At 39.5% G+C, this 17496-nt stretch overlaps 1 protein-coding gene across 1 annotated transcript in view; it reads right to left on the minus strand.

The window, feature by feature from the left end:
- Positions 1–17496, minus strand: part of LOC126474911 (serine/arginine repetitive matrix protein 2) — a 264123-nt gene that overhangs the window by 74415 nt on the left and 172212 nt on the right. Inside the window, exons 4-5 of the mRNA XM_050102411.1 lie at positions 16611–16862; positions 15899–15961 (exon numbers count right to left, since the gene is read on the minus strand). Of these exons, the coding sequence (XP_049958368.1) occupies positions 15899–15961; positions 16611–16862 (315 nt within the window). The remainder of the gene's footprint in view (positions 1–15898; positions 15962–16610; positions 16863–17496) is intronic.

Here is a 17496-nt window from a genome sequence, read left to right on the forward strand (position 1 = left end):
ATATTCTTTGACCTGTCCACTAACAGCGTGTCAAGAGCTAGTTTCTTCTACCAAGATTGTTGTCAAGCAGTTACCATCAACCTCTCTCAAAGTAGGACTAAGTTGTAAAAGATATAGTTGATGCTTAAGCATGAAAGCATGCCAGCTACAGCCTCAAATCTTGATATGTCTGAAGGATATGATTTCTGTTGTATTCATTACAATGGGAATGTTGAAACATATTGCATAAACATTTTACTAAAATGCACTGGGAAGTCATACAAGAAAAAATAATTCTCTCTAATCAAACAGGTCATAAGAATTAGCAGTTCGTGACGGACATCTAGCATTGGCCCTTTGAATGAGACAACGGGTACTATTTATACTAATACCAGTACTATTTAAGAATACAGCTCTACTGTGGATGTGGGCAATAAATTTAACTAGCTGTCGGAAGAGAATGGAACACTCATTTGATAAATCATTTACAAGAACGAAGAGAGGCACTTATTACAATGCAAATTATTTTGTGAATTAAATTTGTCTGCTATTATAAAACATTCCTAACAGACTATGTAATGTTCCTTACAAAACAAATTAATCATATATAGATCACAATGAAGCCAATGGATTTAATGTTTGAAAAATATACTCTTGCCTACAAACATTCATCTTCGCACACAGAGACAAGAATATACATGAAGGAGTACAGCACACATTTGAGAACTTCAGTTATTCTTTTCCTCAAAGGCATCATCCATATAATCAACCAACATGATTTTGTTAGATACAATTAAGTGCAAGTGAGAATATAGATAAGATATTACTACTGCTAACTGACAAGATGTTTGCAGCAAACTCTCAAAATCCATAAACCTCATAAAGAGAGATCTGAGTGTAACTTATGTCAAATATGCACGTAACTTGTGTAAAATATTTCTTTATATGTAGAGCATATAGTGGAAGGGTAAATTAGGGTCTGCTGGAAGTGTAATTTTTACCACAACAAGCAAATAAATTCAGGGGAAGGGAGAGGTGAAAGACTAGGTCATCCTTACACCACACCATTTTCTCTCTATCACTAGTAAGAACAAACAGTCTTGTAAAACGTTACCAGATGTAATGTCTGAAATGAGTCCAAAAGAACACAACTGGCAACTTACAAAAATACGTTATGTATTATGGCAAGAAGTAGACCTAATGTGCTTGCCATAGCAAAGTGACCCACATTTGTGATCATTATATATTAACAATGGATGTCAAAAACTTAAACAAATAATCGTTATTTTAATATAGGGAAAGCAAGGAATTGGGGGTCCACATCAAATTCTAGTCAAATACATACCAAGTAAGATGATAAAGGATAGCAAAATCTTCTGCTGATTTAATAGCAACCTCCAGGGACAGTGAAATACTGAACATTCAGTTCAAAAGAGGACTGAGAGATTAACAGCAAATACAAATGCATTTCATCCATCTGCATGAAAAACTGTGTCAAACTTATCTCTGCAGCCAAACTTTCATAAAAGACCTCAGAAATACAGAAAATTCCAGGTCAGTCAAATATCACCCAATTGGCCAAAAACTTCTCAACAATGACTGACTGATCAAACTATAGCAAAAAACAAAAGTATGTATGTCAAGTTAAATAAGAATATTATGCTTACAATTCACAAAAATAAGTTGACACTCTGTGTGTTGAATGACAGGAGCAACTGTAAATGGGAAATGGCTTTATGGATACTCCCGTCAGACACCTCACCTCACCTAGTGTCAATTTAGTTTGCTCAAATAGTAGTGACCATTGTATGTTGTTTGACTGCCGTGCAACAAGAGATAAAAAATAGCAACCCTGATCTGAAAAGCAGTAATAACTGTAGGCATGAAATAAGATAGAAAGCTCTAATATTGCTTTAAATGTGAGTATACCATAGAAATGGTTCCTTCAATTGTAAACAGTTATCCTCATTCTCTTGCAGAGTGAACAGATCCAAGTACAAAGCGAAGACTACAGGAAGTCACACCTGTAAGAATTTGGCATGCATTTCCACACTCGTGTGGACGCATGGGCTCAGAAAACATTGATGTACTAAGTGGCAGAATATTGCACTCTCAGGCTAGTGATGGTCGATCCTGCTTAACAGTAATAGTCACAAACATAGACCACATTACTGTGACAGCCACTGCCTTGCAACCAGTGCTGCTGGATGGCACAGTGGACAAATGTTAAATGGGGCATTTTAGAGCACTACCGAACAGCATGCAGCATGAAGTCTACATATTAAGGGCAGTTATATGTATCCTAGTTCAATTTGGAATATTCACATATGTTAATGTTTATATAAACTAATTCTCTGTTCATACTTAGGTCGTGTGCACCACTCAGAAAGAAAACAAGGTTTAGCATGCAACTCCAATAATGGTTAAAGGCAACAAAAAGCCGCCTAAGTGATGGATTGTTATTTGTTTAACATATCACACTTTTTTAGAGTAATTATGGGTTAACAAAGACAAATCCTATAATAAAGTAGTTTTTTGCAGAAATATTCTCTCCCCGATGTTATTCAATCTTTATATTGAGCAAGCAGTAAAGGAAACAAAAGAAAAATTTGGAGTGGGTATTAGAATCCATGGAGAAGAAATAAAAACTTTGAGTTTCGCCAATGACATTGTAATTCTGTCAGAGACAGCAAAGGACTTGGAAGAGTAGTTGAACGGAATGGACAGTGTCTTGAAAGGAGGATATAAGATGAACATCAACAAAAGCAAAACGAGGATCATGGAATGTAGTCAAATTAAGTCGGGTGATGCTGAGGGAATTAGTTTAGGAAATGAGACACTTAAAGTAGTAAAGGAGTTTTGCTATTTGGGGAGAAAAATAACTGATGATGGTCAAAGTAGAGAGGATATAAAACGTAGACTGGCAATGGCAAGGAAAGTGTTTCTAAAGAAGAGAAATTTGTTAACACTGAGTATAGATTTAAGTGTCAGGAAGTCGTGTCTGAAAGTATTTGTATGGAGTGTAGCCATGTATGGAAGTGAAACATGGACAATAAATAGTTTGGACAAGAACACAATAGAAGCTTTCGCAATGTGGTGCTACAGAAGAGTGTTGAAGATTAGGTGGGTAGATCATGTAACTAATGAGGAGGTATTGAATAGGATTGGGGAGAAGGGAAGTTTGTGGCACAACTTGACAAGAAGAAGGGACCGGTTGGTAGGACATGATCTGAGGCATCAAGGGATCACCAATTTAGTATTGGAGGGCAGCGTGGAGGGTAAAAATCGTAGAAGGAGACTAAGAGATGAATACACTAAGCAGATTCAGAAGGATGTAGGTTGCAGTAAGTACTGGGAGATGAAGAAACTTGCACAGGATAGGGTAGTGTGGAGAGCTGCATCAAACCAGTCTCAGGTCTGAAGACCACAACAACAACAATTCTTGAATAAATGCTTCATGGAGTTCTTGCCATGCCAAATTTGTCAGTTTTTAACAATTTCCTCCATTCTCATGGTCAGGAGATATTTTCGTGGGCCTTAAATTACTTTATTTGGCTGAATTACGTCACACAGTCATGGAATATGCATACAATAGCAAATACTATGTTGATGTCAGTGACTGAAGACCACTGGTAGCGGTGCTGATTTCATTAGATGGTGGATGACTCAGCTCATGTTGCCTTTCAGCATCAAGCGTCCATTTCCATGCACCGCTCCAGATGCAGCCACTGCCTTGGTTTGATGAAACAGAAATAATATCCTATGCCTCTACCTACGGGGAGTCTGAGATCAAAGAAGCCATGGAAATCAGAACGTATAACAACTTTAACCAAGACAGTGGCTACACCACGAGTACTTCAGGGGACTGGGCACCTGATGCTGAAAGGCATCAGAGGAATCAACTGAATCATCTAACAAAATCAGCACAGCTACCAACATTCTTGATTCATAGATGTCCACATAATCTCTGATGACAAACGGAAGTTCTATAACTCTTTGATGTCTCCACGACATAATTAAGCCAACTACAGTACCTAACGTATTGCCTGATGACTGCCAACTGAGGAAGTCATCGAAAGCTTGAGATTGGCATATCTGACACAGCAAGAACTCTATGAAGCATTTATTGAAGTGAATCCTTTTTGAGATTTCAGGGATGTGGTATTGACAGCTACGATGCCACGGCGTAGGTTGGCACTACGACTGACACCGATGACAGTGCCCTCTAGCAGGTGCTGTCCAGATCTATGAGCTCCACTCCAGATTTTCCACATTTCATCAAGAGCAGACGGCCGGGACACTTCGCTTCAGCTTCACACCTACGTACTAAGTTATGTATGCCTCTGTAAATATTCATGCACCAGTAAACCACTTTTACTCACTCGCAATACCGACGTTTTTTACCTGACCTGCTCCTACTCTCTTCCTTCATTCGGCCAACCTTTCAGTTTTCAGGAGCAGACCCATGTGCCGCCTTCCAGGCGGGATACAAAAGTTGGCGACGATCAGGAGTTAACATTTCTTTTTCCTTTCCTATCATTTCCTTTTTTGCTAGGTACTGCTTTCTTTTCGTGCTAGCCTCAGTATAAGACTTTCAATTGTGTAAACCATGGTTTCGCCACAGGAACAAGTTTCACTGTCCGATCTATGTTTTCAGGCTCAGCAAATGATGCAGCTGCTTGCTGCCATAAATGGACTGGTAACACTACAAACTGTGGTTACTTCGGCGCCTCCGACGCCACTGCCTGTACCGACGCCGTCACCGACGGCGCCGCCATTTCGTGCCTCCAATCCTGATGATAAGCGCTGGCCAGAATACATCGCCCAGCTCGAGGCACACTTCACAGCATACAAGGTACAGAGCGGCTTGCCTTTTTCATTGCCAACGCGTGTGTTGAGTTATACCCTGTGCTTGTCAAGTTATTTCCCTCCACCCACCCAGAAACTAAAACTTATGACGAAGTGATTGATGCTTTGAACGCCCACTTCCGTGATAGTGTAAATGTGGTAGCTGCACACTAAGCAAATTCTTTCATCTCCGGCATGGCCCTGCTCAGTCCAATAAATCTTGGTTAGCGGACCTTCAGGGACTAACATCTGATTGTGACTTTAAATGCTCATGTGGACGCTCATATATGGATATAATGATTAAGAGACGCTATTGTGCAGAATGTGGCGGATCACCATATCTGCGAACAAATCCTCAGATATAATAACCCGTCTTTGCAGGAAGTAGTGGACTTGCTAGACAGACAAGATACATTAGACATGGCTGCTTCCGCGTTCGACGTGACCCTGGGTGTGTGTAATGTTAGCACGCCACAACACATGCCCTTCCACCCGGTCCCCGCACGGCCAGCCACAGCGCGCCGCTTGCGTGCAAGTAAACACATTTCAAACCAAGCTCTGACTAAGAAACTAAAATCATGTCCAAATTGCTTTCGTGCCCACCCACGTGACAGTTGCCCCTCCCATCAAGCACAGTGTTATTTTTGTAATATGAAACGACACGTGCAAGCTGTGTGTAGTAAGAGCAAGTCTAATTCACAACTTGTCTCCTGTTCGTGTGACTCGCGCGGGCGTCATTGCAACAGCAACCGCCCTGGTCATGATTCACATCAGCCTATGGACTTTAATGCCATTTATTCAAAGCCTTCTGCTTGATGTGCTTCGACAGCTCGTCATGTGAATCAAGTTTTGCCAGACACTTTCTCTCGCATTCAGTGCGATGCGTGGACACTTTTTGTTACTTTGAACATTTGTGGACACGGGTGCGTCTGTTTCTTTACTCAACAGATCGATGTATGACTTGCTTGGTTCATCCCCGCTTCGTCATTCACATTCCACACTGACTGCTTTTACTGGACAGTGCTCGGCGTGTGTAGTTTGCAAGCCACGTATGGTGCGATGACCCGTACAGTTTCTTTCCATGTGCCCCGCTCTAGTGATGCTACGAACATTTTTGGCATAGACGCATTTAAACTTTTTGGCCTCACAATTCAGGACAATGTACTTTGCATCAATGCTAGTGACCATGCAGACAGTGTTGCCGCACTATGCAATGATTTTGCTGAACTCTTTTCTGATGACTTTGGTTGCGCTACAGACTTTGCAGCGCATGTTCTAGTTAAAGACAATGCCATGCCTGTTTTACGGCGCGCATGCCCAGCACCACACGCACTGTGCGACGCCGTAGCTTCTGAACTTAAGCATTTGCAAGGCATTGGTGTCATTGAACCTGTTTCTGCTTCACCTACAGTGTGTGAAAAAACCAAATGTTCGTCTATGTATTTGTGCTGACTTTAAGTATACTGTCAATCCCCAGACAGTGGTAGCTATGTTTCCCTTGCCGTGTCCTGAAGACATTTTTGATAAGCTTGGTGCGGGAAAATTCTTTTCCACGACTGACTTGCGGGACAGATACTTTCAGACTCTGCTCGACGAACAGTCGCAGCGCTATTTTGTGATCAACACCCACCTTGGGTTGTTCAAGTTTCGCCGCCTTCCATTCAGTTGTGCTTCGGCTCCTGCTATTTTTCAGTCTTACTTGCAGCAGTTGTGTGCCACTGTCCCTGGTTGCTCAAATTATCTTGCGATATTTTCGTATCCGGTCGCACCCCTGACGAACATTTGCAGAATGTGTGTGCCTTATTTACTGTCCTTTTGCAGGCAGAACTAAAGTGTAACAGGGACAAGTGCAAATTTTTTCAAACTAAGATTCAGTATTTAGGACATATGATTAACGGACAGGGCATCCACCCCTCGCCGTCGCATCGCAGTGCGATTAGAGACTTGCCAGCACCCAGGAACTTGAAAGAACTTCAGTCTGTGTTGGGCAAAATTACATATTATATTCAGTTTATACCAAATGCAGCACAGATTGGAGTGTCTTTGCATCACCTTCTGCGTAAGAACGTTCCTTTTGTTTGGTCTTCATAATGTGACGCTGCTTTCCACAAACTCTAATCTGCTTTGTTGAGTGACTGCTGCTTGATTCCTTTCAATCACTCCAAACCTGTTGTTTTGGCTGTCGATGCATCTTCTCATGGCATCAGAGCGGTTCTCTCAAACCGCATTAGTTCTGTTCATCGCCCGATCACTTTTGCGTCGTTGCTCAACTATGCCCAGCAAAACTATTCTCAAATCAAGAAAGAAGCTTTAGCTATTGTATATGGAGTAACAAAGTTTCATGATTTTTTGTACGGTCACAAGTTCTATTTGGTCACCGACCATAAGCATTTGACTTCGTTGTTTCACCCGTCAAAGTCAGTTCCGGACCATACGGCACAAAAGTTGCAACATCAGTCTTTGTTTTTGTCTAACTACATTACAAAATCTTGTTTTCAGCCTACGGCCCAGCATGGCAATGCTGATGCTTTGTCTTGTCTACCTATCGGTCCTGACAAAGTGTTTGATTCTTCCGAACTGTCCTGCATGTTTATTGACTTGCAAGATAAGGACTTAGCTGATGGTTTTCTGGTAAATTTCGTCGCATTGCTTCCGCAACAGCTGCCGGTGCTTCTTTGCAGATTCTTTTGCAGTATATTCGTACTCAATGGCCTCCATCTACTAAGCAGATTCGTGATCCACTTGTTCGACATTACTTTCCACAACATCACAACTTGTCTGTACACCACGGTGTTATCTTGTTACGATCTGACAATGATCACTCTCATGTGGTTGTACCTCGTTCGATGCAATCGGAAATCCTTTGTTTACTGAACGCTGGTCATTGGGGTATAGTGCGGAAGAAGCAATTAGCGCGTCGTCACTGCACTTGGGTCGGCATTGATCAACAAATTGAGAATTTGCTTGCTAACTGTTGCTCTTGTGCGGAGCATCAATCTGCTCCGCGCCAACGCTTCTTTGCATGGCTGACTCCTACTGCGGCTTGGCAGCGCGTTCATATTGATTTTGCAGGTCCATTCTGGGACACCTGCTGGTTGATAGTTATTGATGCGTACAACAACTTCCCTTTTGTTGTACCTATGTCTTCCACTACATCTGCCAGTACTATTCGGGCTTTGACGTCTATTTTTTGCGTTGAGGGCCTTCCTGAAGTTATTGTCTCTGACAATGGCCCCCAATTCGTGTCCCCACAGTTTGCAGCATTCTGTGCTGCTAATGGCATTCACCATCTGACTTCAGCCCCATTCCACCTCCAGTCGAACGGCGAGGCTGAACGCTTTGTGCGTACATTTAAGTCGCAGATGAGCAAGTTGCACGCCACGCACTCTCGCAAGCACGCATTCTGGACTTTCCTTGCTTCCTATCACTCTCAGCCGCACGGCCTCCGTTCCCCAGGAGAATTGCTACATGGCCGCGCCCATCGATCGCTCCTGCAGCTATTGCACCCACTGCCATGTGCTCCCGCTGCTTCGCATCATTCTGGCTTGCGCCGCATGATTTGGTGTTCTATCATGTTTTCTCTGGGAGGCAGCGCTGGTACCAGGGGCACATTCTTCGCCAACTTGGCCGTGTCTTATTTGCCATTTCTGGTCCCTCCAGCACTGTCAAGTGACACCGGAACCAGATCCGTTTGTGCCGTCATCGGTTTTCTTCCGCAGGTTCTTTGCCGGCAGAATTGGAGGCTATGCCGGCTTCCGCCACCTCAGCCCACGACAACACCGACGGCGCCTCCTCCGCTTGCGCTTCCGCTGCGGGCGCGCCTACCTGACGGTCCGGTCACCTGCATTGGAAGGGCGCCTCTCGCCGCCGCCGCGGCCGTACTTCTGGTCGCCTCCACCACCGCTGAGTTCCTCTGCGGTGCCAGAACCGATGGACGCTGAGGCTGCCGTCACGCTGCCGCCGCCATCACTCATGGAGGTCGTTGCTCCGCTTCCTCATCCGAGCATACCCAGTAGCGGTGCTCGGCCCGGGCAGGTTTTCCACAGGGAGTTTTCCTCACTTCCTTGCGAGCAATTCGGGGTCGCGGGTGGACAGCCTGCCCTGGCATTTCCACTGTCCACCCCGTCAGCTGCGCCACCCCTGGGTCCCTCCACCCACCGTTGGAAGCCATACTCAATGACAGTGCATCGTTTCAGGGGGGAGGGATGTGGTATTGATAGCTACGATGCCACGGTGTAGGTTGGCACTACGACCGACACCAACGACAGCGCCCTCTAGCAGGTGCTGTCCAGATCTACAAGCTCCACTGCAGATTTTCCCCATTTCATCAAGAGCAGACGGCCGGGAAACTTTGCTTCAGCTTCGCACCTACGTACTAAGTTTTGTATGCCTCTGTAAATATTCATGCATCAGTAAACCACTTTTACTCACTCGCAGTACCGAGGTGCTTTACCTCACTTGCTCCTACTTGCTTCCTTCATTCGGCCAACCTTTCAGTTTTCAGGAGTAGACCCACATGCCGCCTTCCAGGTAGGGTACTAAAAAGGACAGGAGATGATGCCAGTTCAAGGAGGGAACAAGTCATTTTCCATGTCCTGTCGCAAAGGGCAGATGTAATAAATCTGCTGTCAGTGTTTTTAACACTAGAATGGTGGAGTTCCTGACAGTTCTAAAATGGTGAAAAGGACTTCTTGTGAACTCACTTAAAATATTTTAGCATTTGACGTAAAACAATTACTTTATTTTAGTATATGTTAATTTCCACCTTTTTGGGAATCAATAATAATGATTTCTTAGTGTGATAAGTAATGTTATTTAATTATTTCTACAAACAAATCTCTTATTGATTTTCTGTTGCTCATGCTAATAAGTTTTATAAACTGTAGACTTATATATATTAACTATTTTTAGAATCTTATAACCACATTTGGTATATATGGTTTATACCACACTCACTTGTGTCCCACATGGGCTTTGTTGTACTTTTTATTTGTGTGACTGGAATCTGCTAGATGCACTTAGCACAAGTGATTTCAGTTTTATGCACACATTTTCCAAACGTGGCTTTATGGCACTTTACACAGTTGTGGCTGGTCTTATTACCTTTGCAGAGACTGATTTGGCACTTGTTCCACTTTCTAAATGATTTTGGTCCCATACGAACTTCTTTTATCTGATCTTCTTCCTGCTCCTTTGTTTCCTTAAGTTCATTCACCAACTGAAGTACAAACCACTGCTTTTCCATGTTCCTGTTCTTTAATACATTTATTACTGCCATGTCCAAGGTGTTGTGGAAGACATACATCGGCCATCTCCTATATGCAACTTTTGTAATATATTTACAGTCATTTGATCTACTACATCCACCTCACACTTTGTAGCATTGTAGAATGTCAGGGTTTCACCTTTCTGCTTGCCTTCCTTGCTTATTGCTACTTCAGCATGCAATGTACTCAGAATAATGATATTTCTATTTTTCTTTCTTTGGCATACAGTCTGTGTTACCATCCTGGTCCAGGATGGTGATGGACACCTTTCAGCATTTGGCTTCTTTACCTTGTCAGTGATTCCATAATTGGTCTTATTCACTGTAGAAACTAGTGAAGTTTTTTTGTCTTTGAGATTCTTAGTTGACGAGATGTGAAGAAGTTGTGCGTCATCATGTTACTTCCTTGATTTAGAAATGACTCCATGAAATGCAGAATGGCCCACTCTCCAAATGGTTGCTCATCTCTATGCATGCCCTGTTGTGTGTGTGTGTGTGTGTGTGTGTTTTTTTTTAAAAAAGGTATGGGAATGAATTACACTGGCAGCAACCCAGATCATGTTTGTCTGGTTTGTGGACCATGAACTGGGTGAATCTGAATCTTGTTTTGTTTGGTAATGGTTGCTCGCCTATGGTTATATTTTCTCCAGAGTATTAAAATCAAATATGGTTTTTCTTGAACTTTCCCTCAATTTCAGATACAAAAGCCGATCTGTTCGCTGGTAGGTGCTCAGGTTGGATTGATTTTTCATTGAAATGGAGAAATCTGAGAATCAAATCTGTCCCTTGTCATAATGTGCTTGATGAAAGTAGGCCCCAAGAATGTTACCAAAGATTATTAACAGACTTACCCTTTGTCAAATGATATCCCAAGCATATATGACAGTTATTTTTCCAGTTCCTAAAGTGACACAATCCAATTGTTGTTTTTTAATGCCATGTGAGCATCTGATTCTTTGTATTTCTTCACAAGGGGCAGTACTGCTTTCTCAAAAATAAGCCTGAAAACTTTTGATCAATGTGTTGTGTACTTGACAAGTGTAAGTAGTGGGACCTCTTCCCTCCCTTAGGTAACAACATTCTTTCAGAAGATGAAGAACTGTAATCAGGGATGAACTTAGCAATCAGTCACACAAATATCTATATTTTACTTTAGATTTAGCTAGATTTCAGCTCCACTATAACCATCATTAGAGTGTGTAGCAGCAAATCATACAGACTCAGAAAGCTTTAATGCGCAAATGTTGTTAAAACAACTTTAACCTGTCTGCATATGAGTGTGAATTGAGTTATGGGCAAGCTAAAGTCATTTTAACATCATGTACATATTCAAGCTTTCTGAGTCTACATGAATCGCTACTAAGTGCACTGATGATGGCTATACTGTAAATGAAATCTAGCTAAAATATAGATTTATATGAGACTGATTACAGTGTTCATCCCTGATTACAACATTTTCACACTCACTGAGCAGAACAGTTCCTAATGGAATCCAACCAGATGAAGAATTGGCAACCTCTCACACATTTCTTAGCGACCACCTTTGTGGAGGCATTCAACTGTATCGACACAAACTAGCATATGAATGCTCCTCCGCTAGTACCTCCCCATTCACAATGTCTTCCTCTTCATCTAAATTTAAAATTTTTTTTTCATGGGCAAAGAATATTATCTTAATGAAACAATATAAACTGTGACATATTGGCATGTGCACATGCCAAGACAAAACAACATGCAGCAAAAACTCTGCTTGGCTGTTGATTGTTGCCATTTCACTGTTGGATTATTTACATACATTCAGAAGAGAAACTAACGCAGTGTCAAATGACACCTTCTGTCATTTTAGGTAAACTGAATAAAATATCCAAGAAAATATAAATACTTCGTAAATCCTATAATCATCATAAAGAGGAGAATAATGATGAAAAGTCTTATTATTTCATGAACAAAGTAAAAGAATTGGATATGACATTGAAGAGAAAAGTATTTTGACCCCATTCTGCCAATCTGGTGTTAAAGCCTATTTGCAGTTAACGGGAAATGTCACAATTTTATAAGATTGTTTATTAATTGTGAGCTAGTGTTCAGACAGTGAAATGTTAAATCCTGCAGAAATTCAACCTACCGTTCGTTCTCTCTTTTAAATAAAGTTATCAAGAGGGCCATTTTTACTTTTAAGATACAGTCTGTTAAAAATGAAGCCGCGATGAAAGTAGTGGGGTGAGGTTCATGAGATAGGTACAGCATGCATTCAACCAAAACCATGAGACCTGCAGCTGCAGTGAACACCTGAGGATATACACTTCCCCCTTGCACTCCACTGCAGTTTCAGGTGGCCAGCTGTCCTGTGGGGCTATCTGTTGCATGCTGATATTTTGTTTGTTTTCATTTCTTACAGTGCAGGGTTACTATTTTATTTGTTATTACAATTGCTTATTGTGTGTTGTGTGATACTAAACAAGACCAGACAGAAGCAAGTTCATCAAACATTATATAACAAAAAAGTTCGATGACCCTTGGCCAATTTATTAGAATCTCTTTGCGATCCTTCATTTGTCAAAATTTCGAGTTTCCCTGGTTGTATGATGGAATATGTGTTGTGTGTTGCTACAAAATTTATCTGTCCTTTCTTGAGTTTTACCTTGTCTTGGGTCAGGTGCTCTGACTCAAGTTATCTTCCAAGTCATATCCAAGTGCACTCTTCCTTTGACAATTGCCAAGAGGTGGTTGTTGTTGCTGCTGTTATTGTTGTTGCTGCTGTTGTTTTTGTATGTCTATATTTTTTATGTAGATCAGTTACCTGTTGAGAGTTGCTTCAACATTATTTATGAAGGAGTTGGGGGCCATGTCTACTAAAGTGGAATCAACGACCAGACCATCAATTTATCTCTTACATTTGTTGTTGAAAGAGAAGTAATTGTGGGAAAACAGAAGCATCAAAAGGTTTGCAGACTAAAAATTAAATATTTATGAAGCTAAAAATCATTTTTAGGTAACTGTAGCTGATAACAAGCAATTGCCTCCAAAAGCTTTAACAATAATAGGGACTACGGTAGAATTTTCTACAATTTAATGTAACAATGAAATGTTCATTTCACATTATCCACACAGGAAATAAACAAATGCATCACTGTACATAATTATGGGCAACCTCTTCCAGTACTATCCATCTACAGGAATCACATTCTTCACGTCATTATGCTCCCTTTCGTATATACACACTGCCTGTCTTTAATACTATCACATAGAGTGGTAAAACGGTGCCACTGCTGAATAACATAATATAAGTTCATCTAACACTCACAGGAATTACCTTAAGGTCTACAAAGCTAAGAAAATCAGCTGGGAAGCAATCTAAGATATCATCTCAATTTTCACACAGTCATTTTACATTTAGGGTGAGTATGCTTCAGGAAATTTTGAAAATGACAGTTATATACTCACAAAATACATTGAATTTTGGAGAATGCAACCCATCAGAAACACTTTGTTCCGAAAATGCATGGCACATACATGACAGAACACAATTTTATTGAAGTGTGACCCACACAGAGGCAGTAAACTAAATAAAAAAAGAATAACAACAAAAATAATAATGTATATCCACAAAATTTATCAAAATTGTGTATTTCTGTGGCTCATGATTAGTAAACCTCAAATTTTACACAATAATTAAGTATCTTACATTGCAACTGACCGGGAAAGAGAATAGATTTTACAATAAAAATAAAAGGAAAAGCTTTCTACAACTCAAAACACTTCAAATGTGCGCTACATAGCTCATTCTTGCTTAAAACAGATTTCTTCTTATGATGGTGTGAAAAGAGATGTGCCTCTCAAGATTTTGAATTTTTTGAAATTTACTCAAACGAAATATTATGGGCAAACTATTTACCTTATCAACCCATCAACAAGGACTGACTTGTCAGAAAAATAGAGAGATGGTATTAACAATATTTTCTTTTATACGTTTAGAAATTATGCAGATAATTATGAAAATCAACTTTAAGGACAAAACATGTAGGAAACAGAAGAGTGAAAAAATAAACACAGCTCACATTTTTTGAAATGATATATAATAGTTCATATAAATATATATAATGACTAAAGAAATACTTGACAAAAGATTGAAATATAGCAAAGCAGTGTAGCATGCTAGATCAATAAACACTCCACACCTGCTATTGCAATAATGTGTCACAATACTGAATCAATATAACTAAAACAAGTTAATACAGATGAAATCATTGTGGAGATGGAGTCATTAGCTTGAGTATAGCAATGCTCTGAAAAACATGTATAGTGCAGAAACTACTCACGCTGCCAGTGTGACTGCTGCAGAAACCCTTTTTTTCTTTTTCCCCCTTTACCAACAGCTTTTCTACTGCAGAATATGCACAATTATTATTCCTTCTAAATCGATAACAAAAACTGAAAATATAGACTCTCCAAGAAACCTGTAACCTCAATCAATAGTAATTATTCTTAAAAAGGAACTAAGTGATGTTAACTCCAAGAATGATAAAAGGCACAATCCAATCATATGTAAATTATTTCGCAAATTTAAAAATGGACCTTGTGAATGATGGAATAAGCAGCCTTAAACTATTGCAGAACTCAACCCATACACAATCAACAGCTCTTATTGCAAGCTATTAAATGTTCCTGTCATTCACTGAAACTTCCAGTAGTTTCACATTTTAATCTCACGTTAAAACTGAAGATTGAATTTATACACTGAGTAGATGGCTTAAACCAATCTCTCTTCAGAATCAGCAGTGTTATATTTCACGGGAGGCTGTACTCAACAAATCAAACAACTCTTCTTTTTCCACAATACTTCAAGAGCAGAAAAAATCTACACTGAAGTAAAACAAATGTCACTGCTGCCACAATGCTACATAAATGGGTAATATCATAATTAGCTAAATCCCCCTTTCCCCAAATTACACGCATGCTGTCAGCAAAAACAGCATTTTCATACTGACAAATCAAAAAAATTACAAAAAGCAGTTACACTGGCACTCTCCAAACAGGTTAGCTTTCAGGTGAGGTGTATATTGATCATGGAGCATGGGCTTTACTGTTTTGTCTTACACAGTCCTTGCATCAAGACCATTAATTATTTGTCACTACTTAATAGGTGTCACTTCATGAGGAAAAATGCAGTTTCATGAACAGAGAATTAACAATACGCTAAGTGCTGAAAACTTTAATATTACTTTAGAAGTAATGGAAAATGATTTGGTTGGAAAAAAGTGAATATCTGTACTCATTCCAAAACAATTTTAGTTACAAAATGAACTGTAATTATGGAACAATGTTAAGCTTAGCTTTCTGTATTAAAGCACTATGTGGAAACACTTAAAACAGCTCATGTAATTAAGAAGCTACATTTCTGAGAGGTATTTTCTAATGACAGTTAAAAATGCATAGTCTCATTAAATTTTTCTGTGTGAACAGAATTCTGGAATAAGGATACATTATATATTTCCTTTTACATAGGTAATTATTTTGTCTCATACTATGTCAATAATTCTATGCCACTAAGTGACAAAACCCAAATATTAACCTTTTCCTGACACATGAATATCTTTTTAATTCAATTTAGTTTGTAACTTACCTACTTGGGCACTCATAATTCCTTCCAACTGTTCTTTTTAATAGAGAATGTATGTGGGAGTAGAATAAAAATAATAATTAATAAACAATTTACTACAATCTAATTAAAAAGAATTTTTTTTATAGTTAATTTACTTTCCACATCTCCCTACTGTGAGGTTTAACTTCAATACTGATATATACCTTTCTTTCTTGTGTTTCTTGGCTTTCTTCTTTTTTTCTTTTTTCGTCTCAGGACTGGTGGAACTAAAACACAAAGAAACAAGTCTATATTACATGGCAAAAATGGTATTTCCACTGAAAATCTTGCAAGATAACACAATTTCTGAAAGAAGGAAGGAAAACATAAAAATGGAAATAATCAGGTGACAGTAAAAATGAAAAAGGGTGTGATTAAAAAATCCAGAGCACTTCATACAGCTCTATTACACAGTTACAGAAAAAGTAAAGCTGTCAGCAGCCTGAAGGTTGCACAAAATAAAAAAAAATTACACCTTTACTAAACCACTGACTGGTAGTGCTGCTTTATGAGTCAACATGAAAAGTAGACTGCTGTTTCATTCAAAAAATGTCCCAGTATGATTGCAACAAGTATGGGCTTCTGGCGAACTATTCTTGCAGAAAAGCAAAACTGATGGAAAAACTTAAGCCAAGAACACAAAATGCAATTGCAGGTAAAGCTACTTGGACAGGACGGTATGCAGGCACTTTGACTAATACAGGCAACTTTAAGAAATGTCTGGATGCTGGTAATGGTTATTTTGAACAACCAAGTGACTATAACAGCCAGATAAGACTAGCATTCAACTTACTGTGTTTTGTATCAATTTAGTATTATTTTTTCCTATTTATTAAATTAAGTGGATAAAGATATGGTACCCTCAGGTAACTGTACCTGTCTCTGGATTTTCTCTTTCTTTTCTTGGCCTTCTCTCCAGTATGTGACGGTAACTGCTCTGGACTGGGAGTACGGACCAAAGTATATTTCTTGTTCTGTTCTGCAGCTGCTTTAGCTTGTGCCTCTTTCACATGACGCTGTGGATCCAGACTACTGCCTTCGACAAAGTATTCAGAGATACCAAAAGCTTCACGTAACTTGGCATTTTTCTCTTGTTGAGCTTCGGCAATCTGATGAGTTTCTCGAACACTGAAACAAATACTTCCTGCCTAAATAATCTATTTTTTTAAATATATATTTCTTTTAAAAATATTAGTGACAAATTATCACTTCAAATAAGCTAATATTGAGACTAGACTGTGGTGTGAGCATTATCACATTGCAAAAGATACTAACTAGTGCAGGTAAAAGCAAAAGTTACTAATTTTTAAAAGTCATACTCACATATTTGAAAATCACAAAAAAATTGTTATACTATTTTAAACATAATGAAAATGAAATTTGCATTACACAGTAACACCAAAAAACAAGATTAGTTTACTCTTAAAATGTAGGAATTGCCCAAGAGACTATCAGTTATTATGAAAACAGCTAGATCTTATTTAGTGATAAGTTGTATGTCAGAAATCTATATTCTTTAATTGTTTTGAAGACTTGATCAGTGAAATCATTAAAAACAAAAGGTGAGTAAAGAGTTCGACAGTATTTCACAAAAGTCACATAACATTCACAGTATGCCAGTGAAAACGAATCGGCTTAAATCAGTACATAATATGCTACCATTTGATAGGAGCACATGAGAGCCTTCCTAGGCACTTACAAATTCTGAAAAATGAAAGTGTGTGAACAGTGTAAGACTGGAAAGGTCAGTCTTTTCACAATA

This window comes from Schistocerca serialis, chromosome 1, assembly GCF_023864345.2.
Source record: "Schistocerca serialis cubense isolate TAMUIC-IGC-003099 chromosome 1, iqSchSeri2.2, whole genome shotgun sequence".
Classification (NCBI taxonomy): domain Eukaryota; kingdom Metazoa; phylum Arthropoda; class Insecta; order Orthoptera; family Acrididae; genus Schistocerca; species Schistocerca serialis.